Below are 15,414 nucleotides of genomic sequence, written 5' to 3'. Positions count from 1 at the left end.
CTAGTTGTACAGTTATACTGTACCCTGGACTAGGAGCTTTCTTCTTCTTGGAATGGTCCAATGCGGCGAATGATTCCAGTTGTTGTTGCGCCTGGATTTGGAACGCATTGACCACCGTTGGATCTTGGGTCAGGACCACCCAACTGCCCTCATTTCAGTCTCCCTTCCTTCTTGGTTTACCAAGAAAAATAGACCATTAAGCAGCAGTAGCTAAGCCTGGTGATTAAGGATCCACAGTGTGCAGGACATGTCAGGTACAACCACACAAAACAATGCCCACATGATAGCGCTACACCATTAGATTTGCCAACTCTGCAGGGCAGGGAGCAGTGAGCAGTGCTGACACTGCTATTGCATTCACCAAGATGGAGTCCATCCATAAACATGAGACAAATGCCAAAGCTGGGATGGGATATGCCCCCTCTCATGTTCTCACCTCACATGCCATCGCCATGCTTCCCGGCTCCCCAGCGCCCCATGATAACTTTACAAAAATGTTTCACTTGTACTACACCTTTGCTCTCCAGTATACAATTCACATGCTCCTTGGATCAGTTGGTCACTGGAGTACTACCCAGAAAAAAAAAACCACTTGGCGTCTCATTGCAATCTAGCCAATGGATGATTGACTCTATAACATGAATGATGATGGTACATACATACAAATACAATAGTACTAGTACTACAATACAATGGAATGGATCAAACCAAAACATGCCAAGCCAAAAATAACCAATAAGCAAGCGCAAGACTGACAATTCAATTTCCTAATCTGCTAATGCTGTAAATTACACTACCGAGTATATATGGTAACGGCCCATATGGTAAAACCTTGATATTTTGATGACCCATGTAGTACCCAGCCAGGATCTTGATCACGAGTTCTGATGGATGCAATGGGGAAACTCGGTTGTTCCATGATCATCGTCTGGGACCATCTTCACAAAAAAATGGCGGCAGTTTTGCTTCACTTGAGCCTACTGCTCTGCTCCAAAATGCTCTCTTCTTCTGTCACGCTCATTCATTCATCATGATCATGGGTCGTGCTCAGGCTTGTCGAGGAAGCCGCCCCCGCCGCCGTTGCTGTCACCGGCCAACCTGCCGGAGCCGCGGCCGATCTTGCACGACAGCGACCCCACCACGGCGGACGACAGCCCCTTGAAGCTGCTGGACCGCCTCCGGCTCAGCCGCGGCGATCCCACCATCGCCGCCGCCTTCTCCTCAAGCTCATCGCCGGTGATCGCCACCGCCTTGGCCTTGGCCTTGGACTCGGCGACAACGAGGCGGGAGATGGAGGTGCGGCAGAACGGGCACGCCGGCGGGTTCGCGGTGAACGTGGCCGGGTTAGGCTTGCTGTGGCAGCAGAGCGCCAGCGTGCACGCCGCGCACATCCGGTGCCCGCAGTCCTCCACCTCCATGCTGCACGCCTGTTCGAAGCAGATGCTGCACAATTCCTCATCCTCTTCTTCCTCTTCTTCTTCTTCCTCGCGGCCGGCGGAGGTGTTGCCGGAGGCCTTGAGGCGTGTGAGGATCTTCTTGTTGGCGTCGGCGAGCGCGGCCTGGAGGAGCGCCCTGGCGCCGGCGTCGAGCTCGGCGACGAGCTTGAGCGGGGACGGCCACACCATGGGCTCCGCCGCGCCGGGGTCCAGCGCCGCCGCGCACCCGCCATGCCGCCGCTTCACGGCCACCGCGTACGCGATCCTCCCCGCCGAGTCCCGCTGCACCCTGTCGGCGCCCCACGCCAGCAGCTCCCTGACGCACTCCAGGGACCCGCCGCGCGCCGCCAGGTGCAGCGCCGTGCTCCCGGGGAACCCGTAGGACCCCGTCGGCGCCGACACGATGGCGCCGGCGTCGAGGAGCGCGTGCACGCACCCGGCGCGCCCGTGCCTCGCCGCCAGGTGGAGCGGCGTGGCGCCGTGCTCGTCGCGGACGTTGACGAAGCGTGCGAAGCCCCACGACGCCGCCACCGGCGCCGTCCGCGCCGCCGCCAGGATCGCCGCCAGGCAGTCCCCGTGGCCGTAGTACGCCGCGTGGTGCAGGCAGCTCCTGGCGTGCACCGAATCGAACATCAAGATCTGAAACCAAAGAGAAGAAAAACAGAGTAAGTTTTATTCGGTAGGAATCGAAATCGCGAGGTAGAAGACGAAGAGGAAGAAGAAGGGGTCGAATTGGGATTGGCGGCGGCTGTGACTTGACTTACATTGGCGCCGGCGTGGAGGAGGCGGAGGACGCAGTCGAGCTTGCCGTGCATGGCGGCGAGCATGAGCGGCGTCTGCTTGGTCCGGCTCAGCGCGTCCGGCGCCGCCCGCCCCCGGTCCAGGAGCAGGGACACCGCCTCCAGGTGCCCGTTGGCGGCCGCCACGTGGAGCGGCGTCAGCCGGTCGTAGATGGTGGCGCGGCGGGCCAGCGACGGGTCGCCGGCGAGGAGGCCGTCCATGGCGTCGGCGTCGCCGGACTGCGCCGCCCGGAAGAACTCGTGCTCCTCGCCGTCGCGGCCGCAGCTCAGCCCGTGCCCCATCGCCCTCCGACCTCTGCCGCCGGCCACCCCGTGAAGGTCTGGAGGAAGAAGAAGAAGAAGACGCGGCCTGGCCGGGGGCAGGTTTAGTTTTGGCCTGAGAAGAATTGAGAGTGCCTTTTTAATGGAGCACGCCAAGCTTGGATCTTTCTTCCTTGCTGCCTTGACTTCCACCCACCTTGGCGTTTTCTCCCCCTTTTTTAAATCTCCCTCTCTTTTTCTTCTCTCCAGATATTTTCCACGGTTTTGTTTTTTTCTTGCCACATGTGCTGCTTGGCTTATTACTACTGTACTCTTTTTTTTTAATATCTTCCCCATGGTAGATGGTGCCTCAAATTTCAATATTTTTTTCTACTCCCAAAGTTGCCTTATGTTTCTTAAGTAAGCTGAACTCAACAAAATGCAGTTTCATGCAAGTGGTGAATCAATTTGGCAACGACGTACATAGGGACGAGTGATGGGATCTCAACTCTCAAGGATCAACTTGTTATTGTTATTGCATTTTTAGACGTCCCAGGTTAGAATTTTTGTCCTTGTATATTTTTGACAGAGGGAGTAAGTTGTACCTACTCAAAGCATCTTATTGACCAGGAAACTAGTACTCCTGTACTAAGACGCACCGCTAATTGAAGGTTTGTGAATTGGCGCAGCATGGCATGATGTTGACCACATGTCGGCGCCCTTTAATTTCAGACCAAACGATCATGAATCAAAGGGAGGTAATCATGCAAGGTTCCCCATCCTGTGGTTGCTGTTGGTGCTTCGTGATTTCCTTTTCCTTTCTTCTATTCGGTCGACACACATGCGTGTTCAACGGAGGCGGAGTTTATTAGTGTTTTTAATGCGGCATTATTTATTAGGTGCGTGTTACTAATATTTGGTGATGGAAATGTGGAGGGGTCGATCGATGTTGTCCAAGAAAGAGAGGCCATGCCTAATTAACCATGGGGCCATCACCATATCTTATTAACTGCCTTTCTCCAACCTAATTATATAGCATAAGCTTCTCTTTCAAATAAAAAACTCTTCCCCTTTTTTTTCTGAAAGACAGCAGTGTAACTAACATGAACACCATTGCTTCCTCTTCCTTTTGGCTTTTGGACATCTTTTGTTTGACACGCTATTCTTGTCTGAATTTAAGCTTGGCCTGCGGTACAACCTGCGCGCAGTAGGTGAAAGTGTGGAAAACATGCTCTACAAGTTTGAGTTCAAAACTTTCCCTCTGTAATTACACGGCCTTAGGCACAAGATAGTCGATCGCTGCTAGCAACTGCAAGAATTTTACACAAGGCATTATTTCAAGCTCTCTAAACACTCGTTTGCTCAGAACTAAACATCATTGTTGTTGATCTAGCTATGGAAGCCTGGATTCATACCGTTCAGAAAACCAGGAATTGTGCCTCTCATGTGACATACATAAAACCTATAGTACTTTGGGAACTGCTAGAAATTCAAAATGCCTTTTTTGTGTGCGTGGAAGTCTCTGCCTGGCTGCCTGTGTGTGTGTGTGAAAAGGCGCGCGAGCTGGAAGAAGATCAGGGGAGGTGTTGAATAGGAGTACAAGCTGACAGTCTGCGTTTGACCCCTGATATGATCGACCTTTGTTTCTTCGTCGTCTTCATTTACCTTTTTCTTGACTGACAGCACCTTAGGATGTGACTAGCCAAGGCTTACTAATTCGTCTACCTGACAGGATCCCAACCCTACCTACGTCCTAGACTGTCAGATCTCATCCTGGCTAGCTTAGTACTACTGCCTGCTCATTAATGAAGCTTACATGTCCTTCGGTCCTCTCTATGCCGTGGCTTAGAAACGATGAACAGCTAGCTAAGCTTCATGGGAATTCCGAAATAAAATAAAATAAAATTGCCAAGCTAAAACCTAAAGTGAAGATCCATATAAAAATCTAGGTGCATATATGATCGAGAGATGCATGCATGCACCTAATTAAAATTTGCTAGTGGGTTCCCTCCTACCTTAATTCACGTGCGTCGGTGCGACCGATCCTAAACAATGTTACTTAGCGTGTTCCCTCCTACCTTAATCACGCGTCCGTTCGTGTTAATTAAATGCACCTCATCTCGTCAATAATTTATGTGCCTACTACATCAAAATATCAACAAAACATTTCCCATATCCTCAAAGGATACACACACAAAAATGCTGGTAGTTTGCATATCTCTTGTTCATTTTGTTGGCTTGTTGCTTTCGCCGTACCTTTTCCCACCGCTTAATTTGTGGTTTTCTTTTCTTATAAGAAAGTGGGAAATTAATTAGTAGCGGTACGTAGTACTACCATCACTCTGAATCTAGCTAGGATTAAATCACGCCCAACCGATCTTAATTAACCCCTTAACAAACGAATTAAAAAAATATACCTCAACAACACATGCATGTACGTCGTGCTGATCACTGAACCTGATCTTACTATGATGGGATTAACATGCATGGGAATAATTAGGAGACCCACTCAAGAGGATCACCTGTTAATCACTGCTCCCTCATATTCTAAATTGTTGTCAAAATATTACATATATTTAGACGTTTTTTAAGAATAGATACATCCATATTTTGACAATTTGAGACAAGAATTTAGGATCGTTGGACTAGCACGTAAGTGTATGCAAATCGATCGTTAGTATCGATATACATGTACGTGTACGTCAGAACTCAGAAGCATCTATCGCATATGTAATATTCCATGAGATCGACGATGTACCAATTAAGCCGCAGCTAGTATTAGATTCTTCGGAGATCGATGATCGACATGTACGAATGGCCTAGCTTAGCTCTCGATCGATCGCTAGGTGGCACGACCAGACAACTTAGCACATCAAGATCGATCAAAATCCCTTTCAAAGGAACAAAACAAGGCATATTTATATCGATTTTAGCTCTTTCCCCGGCCACTTGCTAGCTAGCTCTAGTGCCCATACATATGGTGGGCTAGCCATTTTGTGCGACTAGTAGTTTTCATGCATTCAATTAATTGTTCCGTTTAAGTATTTTTCATGCATGTCTTTTTTTTTGGGTCGTTACTCTCCGTATAGCTAGTTGCTACCGGGTTTTGAATTTCTGTCCCTTGTAAGTTGCAACTTCTACTCGCATGCCAACGGATCCTTCAACGAAGAACGAGTAAAACCACATGTCATATATGCTACTCTTTCTAATCCATAATTAATTGATTCGTTATTCGTATCTTATACATCAACCCAATTAATCCAGCTTCTTACGCAACTACCAACTCTACATATCATATTGGTCGTCGATCAATTCATTTTAAGCCACCAGCAGTCCTATACGCGCATGCATTCACGGTGATTGATTTGTCATTGTTCAACACCTACCATCTATCCAAGCTAAGCTAAGCTTGGTGATTATATACACACGTGAAGTCTGTTCTAAATTTCGGTTGGAACGTAGACCTGGTATGTGTTCGATTCTAAATCATGTGTGCAGTGGGGACAAGAAATTAGTAACATGTTGGCTCCGATCCAGAAAGATCTAATCCACCCAGCTCAATGGATATATCAGTATACACAGCGGGCAGGAGCAGAGCAGTTGCATCTAAGATCTGCTAACTCATATTTATCTGCTCGATCATATATGCATTAGCTTATTCGCTGTCTCTTTGGCAGCATATATGACTCGACAGAAACCCAAGATTAGTTTGCAGGAATGGCCAAAGAAAATATCGACAGCCATGCTTGCCACCGGTACGGCGTGCTGCAGGCGTGAGAGGAAGCGGCACAACAAAAAATAAACTTTTCTTCTTCTTGTCGTGTATATATTTAACTGTAACAAGTAATTAGCCTAATATATAGCAATAGGTCGACCAAGTTGCATGCATGACGTGGACTAGCAACATTGGCGTTGGTACAAATTATTTGTTTATGTTTCGCTCTCATCGTCCCCATGGGCATGAGCTGCGACGGACACGTCAAGTTTCAAATCACCAGTCGACATGTATGTATGCAGGATTGTATTCTTACCAACAGCATAATAATAATGCAACTTGGATCAACTGATGAATCATCAGATAATGACATGGCGTATATACGTGTAATTGTGTCTACGTGTGATTCCATCCTCCTCCAATTTCTTCCCGGCTGCAAATTAATCTGCAATATAGACATTCGCAAAAAAATAAAAAATAAAAAGAATCTGCAATATAGACAACACGATCAATAATCCAATATTGGGCAGCTGCAATGGGCCAAATCATCGTCCGGACTCAGCGAGGTTGGCCCATTTGTACAAGGCCCATCCTCAGTTAGCCCAAACGCAACACCTCCTTTTAGTTTTGCTAGTAGATTCTTTCTTCTTCAGATTCCACACAGGCACAACCATCTTCTCAACGGCGGCTCAAGGAGGGAGGATGAGCGGCGGCAAGAAGTTCGGCGGCGGGCGGCTGCCGACGGGGACTCCGTCGCTGGCGTGGTCTTCCGTGGTGGTCGTCGTCTCCCTCCTCGCCGGGGCTTCCGTCGTCCACAACATCTACAAGCCCGACATGGTCTGTCCACCCCCTGCTTGCCCATGCACGCAACCTGTTCGACGCAATGCCTGCGAGCCTGCTCACCCCCATGTTGGCATCTCTTGGTTTTTTTTTGTGATCCTGCAGACCATTCCGGCGGTGGAGAGCGTCGACGGCGGCGGCGGCAGTGGCAAGGAGAGCTGAGTTTGAAGACGGGCCACGGCCAGCCGGAGTTTGCGCTTGAGAGAGCATCAGTTGATCATTTCTGCTTTCTATATGTTTTCATTCAAACTCTCCTCAGTTGGTAATTGCATATCTTGTGGATTGTTGGGTTCGAACTGAGTAGCTAGCAAAACTTGTAAACCCTGACTGGGGTTCTCGCTTTCGATATCGTCCGAATGACCCAACACATGAGTTACAGGTCAAATTGCTAGCAGCAATCGACACTCCCTTCATGTAACATCCATGATCATAATACACAGATAAATTGTGTGGATGGTCAACTATCCGAGACGGCTCTGTCTGTTGTTTTTAGTTCCAGTAGAATCTAGCCTACGTTTACCGTACCAAGAATTGGCTGGACGAAATTTATTTTTGTTATGATTTTGCTTGGGAGAGTTGGCCAACAAAGAAGCAAGAAAAAACAAACTAGATTTGTCAAAGAGGAATTAGCTTACCAAAATTTTGGTAACAAACACCAGTTTTTGGATCATGATAAAAAAAAATGTAGGGTATAGTTCGGCCACCATTTAAACACATCAAAATTTCTTTTTTCTCAAGCAAAGGAAAAGGGCAGAAGTAAGGATGACTTTGTTGGGCCCGGAAGGGTGTCAGATGTGGACACGGTCCAGGAAACACCCGGCCCGGCTCTTGCTCTTGCCTACCTGCTGCCGCTAACGCTGCTCGCCAGCGGCTCGTCGCCGGCCTGCCGTCCGCCGCCGTGATCCAACGCTCCATGGCCTCCTCCTGCTCTGCCTCCTCCGAGATAATGGAGGTTCAATTCTCTGAATATGCATATGTATTTTACTCTCAATTTGATACTCACTCCGTCCCATATTAAGTGACTTTCTATTACATGTATCTAAACGTTTTTTAAGCATATTTGAGTCATTTAATATGGGACGGAGGGAATATATATTATCGATGTATGATGCTTAACTAGTGTAGTACTAGCTCCATGATATGGATAATGAATCTGAACTGATTGATGGCTGCGTGCATTATATTGCAAAGGGATCGTGGATGTTAACTGTGGGTCTGTCGGCTTTTGCTTTGGCGGTGTTCGGTCCGAGGGTGCGAAACGAGGTGCAGTACAATGTTAAGAAGGCCAACGAGGAAGAATTCAAGGGGATCCGGGAGGAGATGAGGAAGTTGCATGCTTCCAACCTTGAGCTGCGAGCTTCCAACCTTGAGATGCGAGCTTTGCTCCAAAAAGTCACACGCCAGGAACACAATAATCATCATGTTAAGCATATTGACTAGCTAGCGCGGCTGGATATATAGATTAATTAGCATACATGCATGCATGGAGTACAATGTATGAGTATACTGCTTCTTCTCTTCTGGTGGATAGCTTAATTGTATTGGCATCCTTTTCTAGTACTAGCAAATAGCTAGGGTGGCACGATTCTATCAAGATATACTAGTATGCACATATTTGCTTCGGCGTATATCCTCCTACAAATATTTTACGGCCGGTCTCAAAGCAAAGATGATTCCGTATAACTAGTGTTAAGAGGCAAAGCTGTACTAGTAATTAATTACTTGACCCATTATCTCCTTATACCATGTCCTATCGTTTTCTCTAGGTGTGAAAATTAAAGACGATCCAAACGCCGTGATGATTCTTCAAACAATGTTAGCACGATGGTTTTAGCCATTCGCCCGAGTCATGACTTCGAGTTGATGGACAACAACATAGTCACATATGTAACACCAAGCTCTCGCTCCTCTTCTTTCTCTTGGTTCAACGCAGATCTCTTCTCCCGATCCAGTGCCTCTCGTCTTGCAGCGCCTCTCTCTGGTCTTCTCCACAAATGTTCCTGCTACCTGTTCTGGTTGGATGGCGGTCGGTGTTGAAATCAATTGTCTAGTCTTTTTTCATTAGTTTGAGAGATTTTGGTTGACATACAATTCAATAATTAACTTGGTATCAGAGCTCTCGGTTCAAATCCTGGCCAAATACAATATTAAAAATAATATTTGTGGCTCCACAAACAAACGTCACAGTAGGCCAAAGGGCAGATAAATTGTCTAGCTAGTATCTTTCCATCACTTCAGACTTTTGGTTGAGATAACTGGTGCATTTCTTAATTACTATATTAGTCAATATGCTAATTAAGCTCTTTGTTAGAGATTGATATTGGTTAACATATGAGTATATCACACTTAAATACCTCAATATATACTGGGATTAATTATTGAGCGAACATATATATGGGTATCCAATTATGTGCAGCTTTTTACTAAGTTCTAGTGCGATGTTTGAATATCTAGATGATCGATCTGTCTAAGTAAAATAAGGATGCTCAAATTTAGTCAAGTTGAAACATTCTTTGTTGGACGGAGAAAGTACATGTTGTTACCGAATAAACTGAAAACTACTCGATCAATATATAAGGCAAATTCTTCTGTGCCCAATACTCCATCCACCTCCAATGGAGTATTAGAGAAGGGCATATCAGTCATTTCACATTTTTGCATTAGTAAAAAAAAAGGGAAAAACTATGTCTCCCTCTCTCCTCCCTAATTCTGTGTCCGCCGCCGCCCTCGCCCCAGCGCACGCCGCTGCCGCTGCCATCCTACGCCCAGCCCAAAGCTTAACTAGAGAGCGTGTGGAGACGCGTGAGATTGATTATATGCTCTAGCCCGAAGTAATTGAGGGAGATAGGAGGTGGTTCGAGGTGCTTGACAAGCTCGGGGTGGCTTCAATAGGCCGGCGTCAGTGCACCGTGGACATCGACCATGGCGAGCGCGGGCGGACGCGAAGCTGCGATGTGGCTACAGCTGGGACACGGTGGGTGGAGTTGCCAGGGGAGGCCGTCGGGGCAGGGGTGGAGGAGGAGGGGAGCCGGCGGTGGTCTCCGGCGGCGGCTGCTGCGAACGGGGAGCTCTTCTACAGAGTTGGATGCGGTGGTGGGGCACGGTCGTGTGTGGTTTGGGGGAGGGGGGAGGTTACTCCAGGTCGCTGCTTTCACTACTCCATACTGTTACTCTACACGCCTCAATCAGAGTAGTTGGGAGTATCAACAAATCTGAGCCTTTAGATTTAAAAAATATATGGTCTAATTTAATTCTAGGGTACTGTAGAAAGACTCATATATAAAGATTCAAGGTTTACTTCTCAGAATGTCTGTTCGATCCTGATACCCTCTAGAAATTAAAAGTTGCATATTTAAGCAATCCTAACTTTGTTAAACTCCAATAGTGTCATCACTAATTAATTGGATCTGCTTTATAATGCACTTTAGATTAATTAAGTACCTCTGCTTAGCAGTGTAAGAAAAGGCACCTCTGATTAGATAAGATGTCTCCATCATACTAGTATTTTGAGTTTTCAACCTCTGTAATTAAGAAAAGGCACCTCTGATTATCATCTGACTAGCTAGCGACCGATCAATTTGAAGTATGCACATGCACTCTCCTTTTTGGCACACTCCTTCTATTCTCTCTCAGTTTTCAACCACTTTAACGCACAAAAGAAGCACAAACTCTAAGTACTGCATCCATTCTTAAAATAGACGCTTTAGATATATCTTCCTACTTATAAAGTTTGGATCCGGCGATTGTCTGCTCACTCCTTCCGAACATTCTTCTTCTCACCCTTGACAAGTCAAACTTTGCAAATCCGTGAGTTATAACAGCAAGTCATAATGTTTCCCAATTTTCTACTATTTTTTGCTCCTCTCCAATTTCCATGAGTTTGGGTTCATAATTCAAATCAAACAAAGCCTATCATCAAGCTTGGCCCATAGTTTGACTATCATGTTTTCTTTACCTATAATTTTTTTCTTAGTGATTCCATAGCCTACTACAAAATGCCTCTTTCATAGTTCCATGAACCCTCACCAGTGGCTGTTCCCAGAAGCCAGCCACTGGTGAGGGGGGTCACTATGCTAGTATGAGCATAATCCGTGATGTGCAATTTAACCATTAGTTTAATCTTTCTATATATGTCCTTGGAACATTAAAGACTTGTGGTGTTATGAAATAGTATCTTGATTAACTGGTGAGATGTTGCGATTATGGATTGTGTGGACTGTGGACGGGCACAGTGAGTGTACCATGAATCAAACAGTGGCTAGATGGAGACAAGACAGTGACCATCTCAGAATTTTTGGCATGTCCTTCCATCTGATATCCCATCAGCTTGTTTGCTTCTTCTTAAGTTCGCTCTTATATGAGTTATAAACTTATAATTAAGCTTGCTGGATGCTGACTGGCTTGATTCAAACACCTATTTGTTCATGCTGACGGCATTTTGGACTTCAATCATTCTAGGAAAGTTTTGATTTTTAGGTGTACAATTTTAAAGACATTTAATTAGTGTTTTTATTGACTTGTTAATTGCTGATACCTATGTTTATAGTTTTCCGGACCAAAGTTAAGATCGACACTTATTATGGAGGCGGCCCTTATTATGGATGACTAGCTAGTCTGCCACACACCCAAACTAAATACGGACACTTGGTCGGTAATTGTGCTCCTTTTGACCAAGGTAGTCATAAACAAAATCTGCCCGACAACGAAAGCAAATGAACAAATTAACGGAACCTCTTGCCATTAGGCTTGATCTGGGTGTGTTCTTGCTGCCCAGGACTGCAAGAGCAAGTGTGTGCAGGGTGAAACGACCTTTTTGCTATGTTATCTGTTTGACAGTGGAATCCGGTCTGAAATAAACCCAAACACATGCACTACGAATTATTTAATTAATTAATCGTGGAATTTAAGTTTGTACCAAATCAAGAAGTGTATGAGGTTGTCCATAAATCAATTAATTATGGTGACAACAAAACTAGCTATATATAGCTAATTAGCAAGCTATTGCAAACAGTATCTACCTGCATGCATCATCAGCATGGGTAGCACTCACTCAACCCCGTCAGCGCTCACCAGAAAAAGAAGATGAAAAAGGAAAAGCTTGCAAAATAAAGGAACCAAACAACAACAAGATGAGGTCCTCCTCTCACTCTCTCTTATAATTGCTAGCAGCTACTTGCATTGCAACCTGGCGCTCTCTCTCTCTCTGCTTTTTCTCCATCTCTCAGCTGGGCCGGCTCTAAAAGCAGTCAAGAGCTAGACCCTCCCTGTCTCTCTAGCTAGCCTAGCTTCCATCTCATTCCTTCTCTCTTTGCCTTGGTCTGATTCCATTTCCCCAGCCGCTAAGTCTCTGCTTCCCACTATCTCTCCAACCTCCAGCCGCCCAAACACATCTGTCTCAAGTCTCAACAACTCTCTCTTTTCCAGCTCAAGCTCTAGTTCTAGTAGCTAGCTGCTTGATAGTTACTCAACAAGAGATCAAGCAAGCAGGAAGCATGATCTTCCCTCCGGCCTTCCTAGACTCCTCAAGCTGCTGGAATACCAACCACAACAACCAGGTAAAAATTTCAATTTAATTTGCAGTTCTTCGATCTAGCTACATATCTTAGCTTATTGATTATTATTCCCTCAATAAGCTAGATTTTGTTCACACAAAGAGAAAGGAGATCGAGAGAGCATATATACTTACTGGCTAGCTAGGGTTTGCTGATTGCGCCATCATGCATATGTGTATCTCCCTCTCCTGGAATATGCATCGATCAATCTTTTGCTGACATACATGCTTGCCTGTAAATTTTGCAGCTCCAGCAACTAGCTAATGGCAGCGACCATCTCACTAGCTCTTCCCCTTCAGCTGCTGCTGCTGCTGGAGGCAACGGCAACAACCAGCTGGGCCATCAGGAAGGAGGAGGACTGCAGGTAATGGCGCCCACGGCGGCCGGCGCCGGAGGGGATGAAGCAGCAATCAACAACAACAGCAGCAGCAAGGCGATGTCGATGTCGGAGCGCGCGCGGCTGGCGCGCGTGCCGCAGCCGGAGCCCGGGCTCAACTGCCCGCGCTGCGACTCCACAAACACCAAGTTCTGCTACTTCAACAACTACTCCCTCACCCAGCCCCGCCACTTCTGCCGCGCCTGCCGCCGCTACTGGACCCGCGGCGGCGCCCTCCGCAACGTCCCCGTCGGCGGCGGGTACCGCCGCCACGCCAAGCGCTCCTCCAAGCCCAAATCCTCCTCCACCTCCGCTGCTGCAGCTGCGTCTTCTTCTCCGGCGCCGGCCACCACTACTACTTGCAGCACTGCGGCAGCGGCGCCGCAGAGTAGTACTCTCCAGTCAATGTTCTGCAACAACAGCAGCAACAACAACAGCAGCAACATGTTTGATCTTGGCCTCAGCAGCAGCAGCTTCCCGTTCCTGCAGCAGCAAGAGCAGCAGCAGCAGTGGGCGCAGCAGATGCAGCAGAGCTTCCCGTTCCTGCAGGCCATGGACATGGGCATGGGGCAGCCAATGCCATTGCCGGCCGCCACGATGCAGGGCATGTTCCACCTGGGACTGCACACCGGCGCCGGGGACGACAACGCCCACTTCGGCGGCGGCCACCACATGGCTCAGCTGCCGCCGGCGCCGGGGAAGAGATCTTCAGAGCAGCAACAGGATTACGCGCAAATTAGCAGCGGCAGGCATGGCGGCAATGGCAGCATGTATGGAGATCATCAGCACGTCGTCAATGGCGGCGGCGGCTATGCTTTCTATTCAAGCAGTAGTGCAGCTGGTAATTAGCTACCACATCTTGCATGCAAGTTCTTTGTGACGATCGATCGAGCTTAATTCATGGTCGATCAACAGAGCTTGTTTGCTTGCTAGCTATAGCTAGATTAGTATGCATGGAGAGAAACGAGGGATTAATGGTGTGTATAAAATCTTCAGGATATGTTTACAAGATGGAGAGGAGGGGGGCGGGGGATATCAATGCATACGAGAATTAGTTAAACCTTTGTTTTGTTCGAGTGTTTCATGGATCAGTCACTAGCTAGCTCTTAAATTTGTGTTGTTTGTTGTTTACTTAACTGCTAAGTGTGTGTGTCGTCAGTCCTGCTCCTGCATCTGCATGCATGCTGGGATTCGTTATGCATGCATGGTATCCTATTCCAATCTAATTAAGCTATAGCTCTAATTAATTTTAGTACGTTTTTTCATGCATTCTGTCTGTGGGTACACTTATGTTCTAGATCAATCGTATCGTGCCATCAATAATCTAATACTTTGTGTTGTCGTTTCTTTCTCATATGTCATATCTGATCTACCTTTGTAAAATGACTCTAAGATGTTGTTTTCTAGCTTGTTCATTGATCGATGGAGATCTACACTTGTACACCGTTTCGGTGGTTCACTCTTTTTTTTCTATGTGATCATCATCCATCTATATGCACTGAATTGTGTAATGTAGCCGATTTATGATTGAAGAGCGCGAGAGCATATTAATTGTTGCTGAATTTATTTTGATTGGACATGTCATCTTGATGTAATGTACGCTAAGTTCTTAGTAGTTAATCAAGTTCTTCTCATCTTGTAAGTGGCCTGGTGAAAGAGTAGCGTAACTTTTTTAGTCAAAATGCTAGGCCCTTTAAATTGCCTTTTTTTTCTATACAGTTGAATAATACACAATGCATCATAATTTGATCTAGCGCTTTTTGAGATAGGTCTAAACAAACTGATCGAAAAGGAGCGAGGGTGTGCCACGCTGCATGCGTTATATGTGCAAAGGATGTGATAGTCCATGAAAAGATTAATGTGTAAATTAATGATCAAATAACCAATAATGTACCGTTAATAAGGGGTGTATATATACTATAGTAGCTGATCAGTATCTCGACCGGCCCTGCAATCGAATCCCCAAGCACATGAGTGCATGATGCAGACACAAAAAGTAGCAAAAGGAATATAAGTATCTTTGTAGGGCATATAGAGTATATATGTACATACGTAGGAGGTATAAAAGTGCAATACTTTCAGTAGCAATATATTGCTATCTCTTACAATATACCTTTTTAAATGGATTCTACAACACACATTTATCATTACTTTGCAGCCTCTTTAAATAGCACAAATTTTCCTTTAGGGTTGCCTTATACATTTGTCATACATGTGTTGTAAATGTGTGACACATGCATGCATAGTATGAATCCACGTTTATCATTGGAACTAACAAATGTGCGAAATTCTCTTTTAAATATGATCATATATAAACTTAACATGAACAAAAGTCATTATTTGTTTTCTTTTGATTTGATGCATCAGCAGCATATGATTGGTAGTTTCAACATATATGATGCATGAAATGGGATCGATGAGAAGTACAACCGGACAGGACTACTATAGCTCACCC

At 46.1% G+C, this 15,414-nt stretch overlaps 3 protein-coding genes across 3 annotated transcripts; 2 read left to right on the top strand and 1 right to left on the bottom strand.

Annotated features, from left to right (window-relative positions):
* Positions 1 to 577: 577 nt before the first annotated feature.
* Positions 578 to 2,674, bottom strand: LOC100840508 (probable E3 ubiquitin-protein ligase XBOS31). Its single transcript, XM_003565130.4, has 2 exons — positions 2,201 to 2,674; positions 578 to 2,075 (listed from the first exon to the last, which is right to left on the bottom strand). Exons 1-2 carry the CDS (start codon positions 2,516 to 2,518, stop codon positions 1,035 to 1,037), a joined length of 1,359 nt encoding a protein of 452 aa, XP_003565178.1. The 5' UTR covers positions 2,519 to 2,674; the 3' UTR covers positions 578 to 1,034.
* Positions 2,675 to 6,826: 4,152 nt separating this feature from the next.
* Positions 6,827 to 7,497, top strand: LOC100840199. The gene is made up of 2 exons (XM_010234578.3): positions 6,827 to 7,028; positions 7,137 to 7,497. Exons 1-2 carry the CDS (start codon positions 6,894 to 6,896, stop codon positions 7,191 to 7,193), a joined length of 192 nt encoding a protein of 63 aa, XP_010232880.1. The 5' UTR covers positions 6,827 to 6,893; the 3' UTR covers positions 7,194 to 7,497.
* A 4,696-nt stretch (positions 7,498 to 12,193) lies between these two features.
* LOC100842955 (dof zinc finger protein DOF3.2) lies at positions 12,194 to 14,231 on the top strand. The gene is made up of 2 exons (XM_014898380.2): positions 12,194 to 12,586; positions 12,831 to 14,231. The coding sequence occupies exons 1-2, from the start codon at positions 12,524 to 12,526 to the stop codon at positions 13,806 to 13,808; spliced, it is 1,041 nt and encodes a 346-aa protein (XP_014753866.1). The 5' UTR covers positions 12,194 to 12,523; the 3' UTR covers positions 13,809 to 14,231.
* The last annotated feature ends 1,183 nt before the right edge of the window (positions 14,232 to 15,414 follow it).

This window comes from Brachypodium distachyon, chromosome 2, assembly GCF_000005505.3.
Source record: "Brachypodium distachyon strain Bd21 chromosome 2, Brachypodium_distachyon_v3.0, whole genome shotgun sequence".
Lineage (NCBI taxonomy): Eukaryota > Viridiplantae > Streptophyta > Magnoliopsida > Poales > Poaceae > Brachypodium > Brachypodium distachyon.
The sequence above is the reverse complement of the archived record's forward strand: the minus strand, read 5'-3'. Positions and strand labels throughout refer to the sequence as shown.

Bases quoted from the DNA above. Each gene is read 5' to 3' on its own strand.
- LOC100840199 (XM_010234578.3), top strand. From the start codon at position 6,894: ATGAGCGGCGGCAAGAAGTTCGGCGGCGGGCGGCTGCCGACGGGGACT. The intron at 7,029-7,136 runs GTCTGTCCACCC...GTGATCCTGCAG, and splicing joins ACATCTACAAGCCCGACATG to ACCATTCCGGCGGTGGAGAG.
- LOC100842955 (XM_014898380.2), top strand. From the start codon at position 12,524: ATGATCTTCCCTCCGGCCTTCCTAGACTCCTCAAGCTGCTGGAATACC. The intron at 12,587-12,830 runs GTAAAAATTTCA...TAAATTTTGCAG, and splicing joins ATACCAACCACAACAACCAG to CTCCAGCAACTAGCTAATGG.
- LOC100840508 (XM_003565130.4), bottom strand. From the start codon at position 2,518: ATGGGGCACGGGCTGAGCTGCGGCCGCGACGGCGAGGAGCACGAGTTC. The intron at 2,076-2,200 runs GTAAGTCAAGTC...CTTTGGTTTCAG, and splicing joins TCCTCCACGCCGGCGCCAAT to ATCTTGATGTTCGATTCGGT.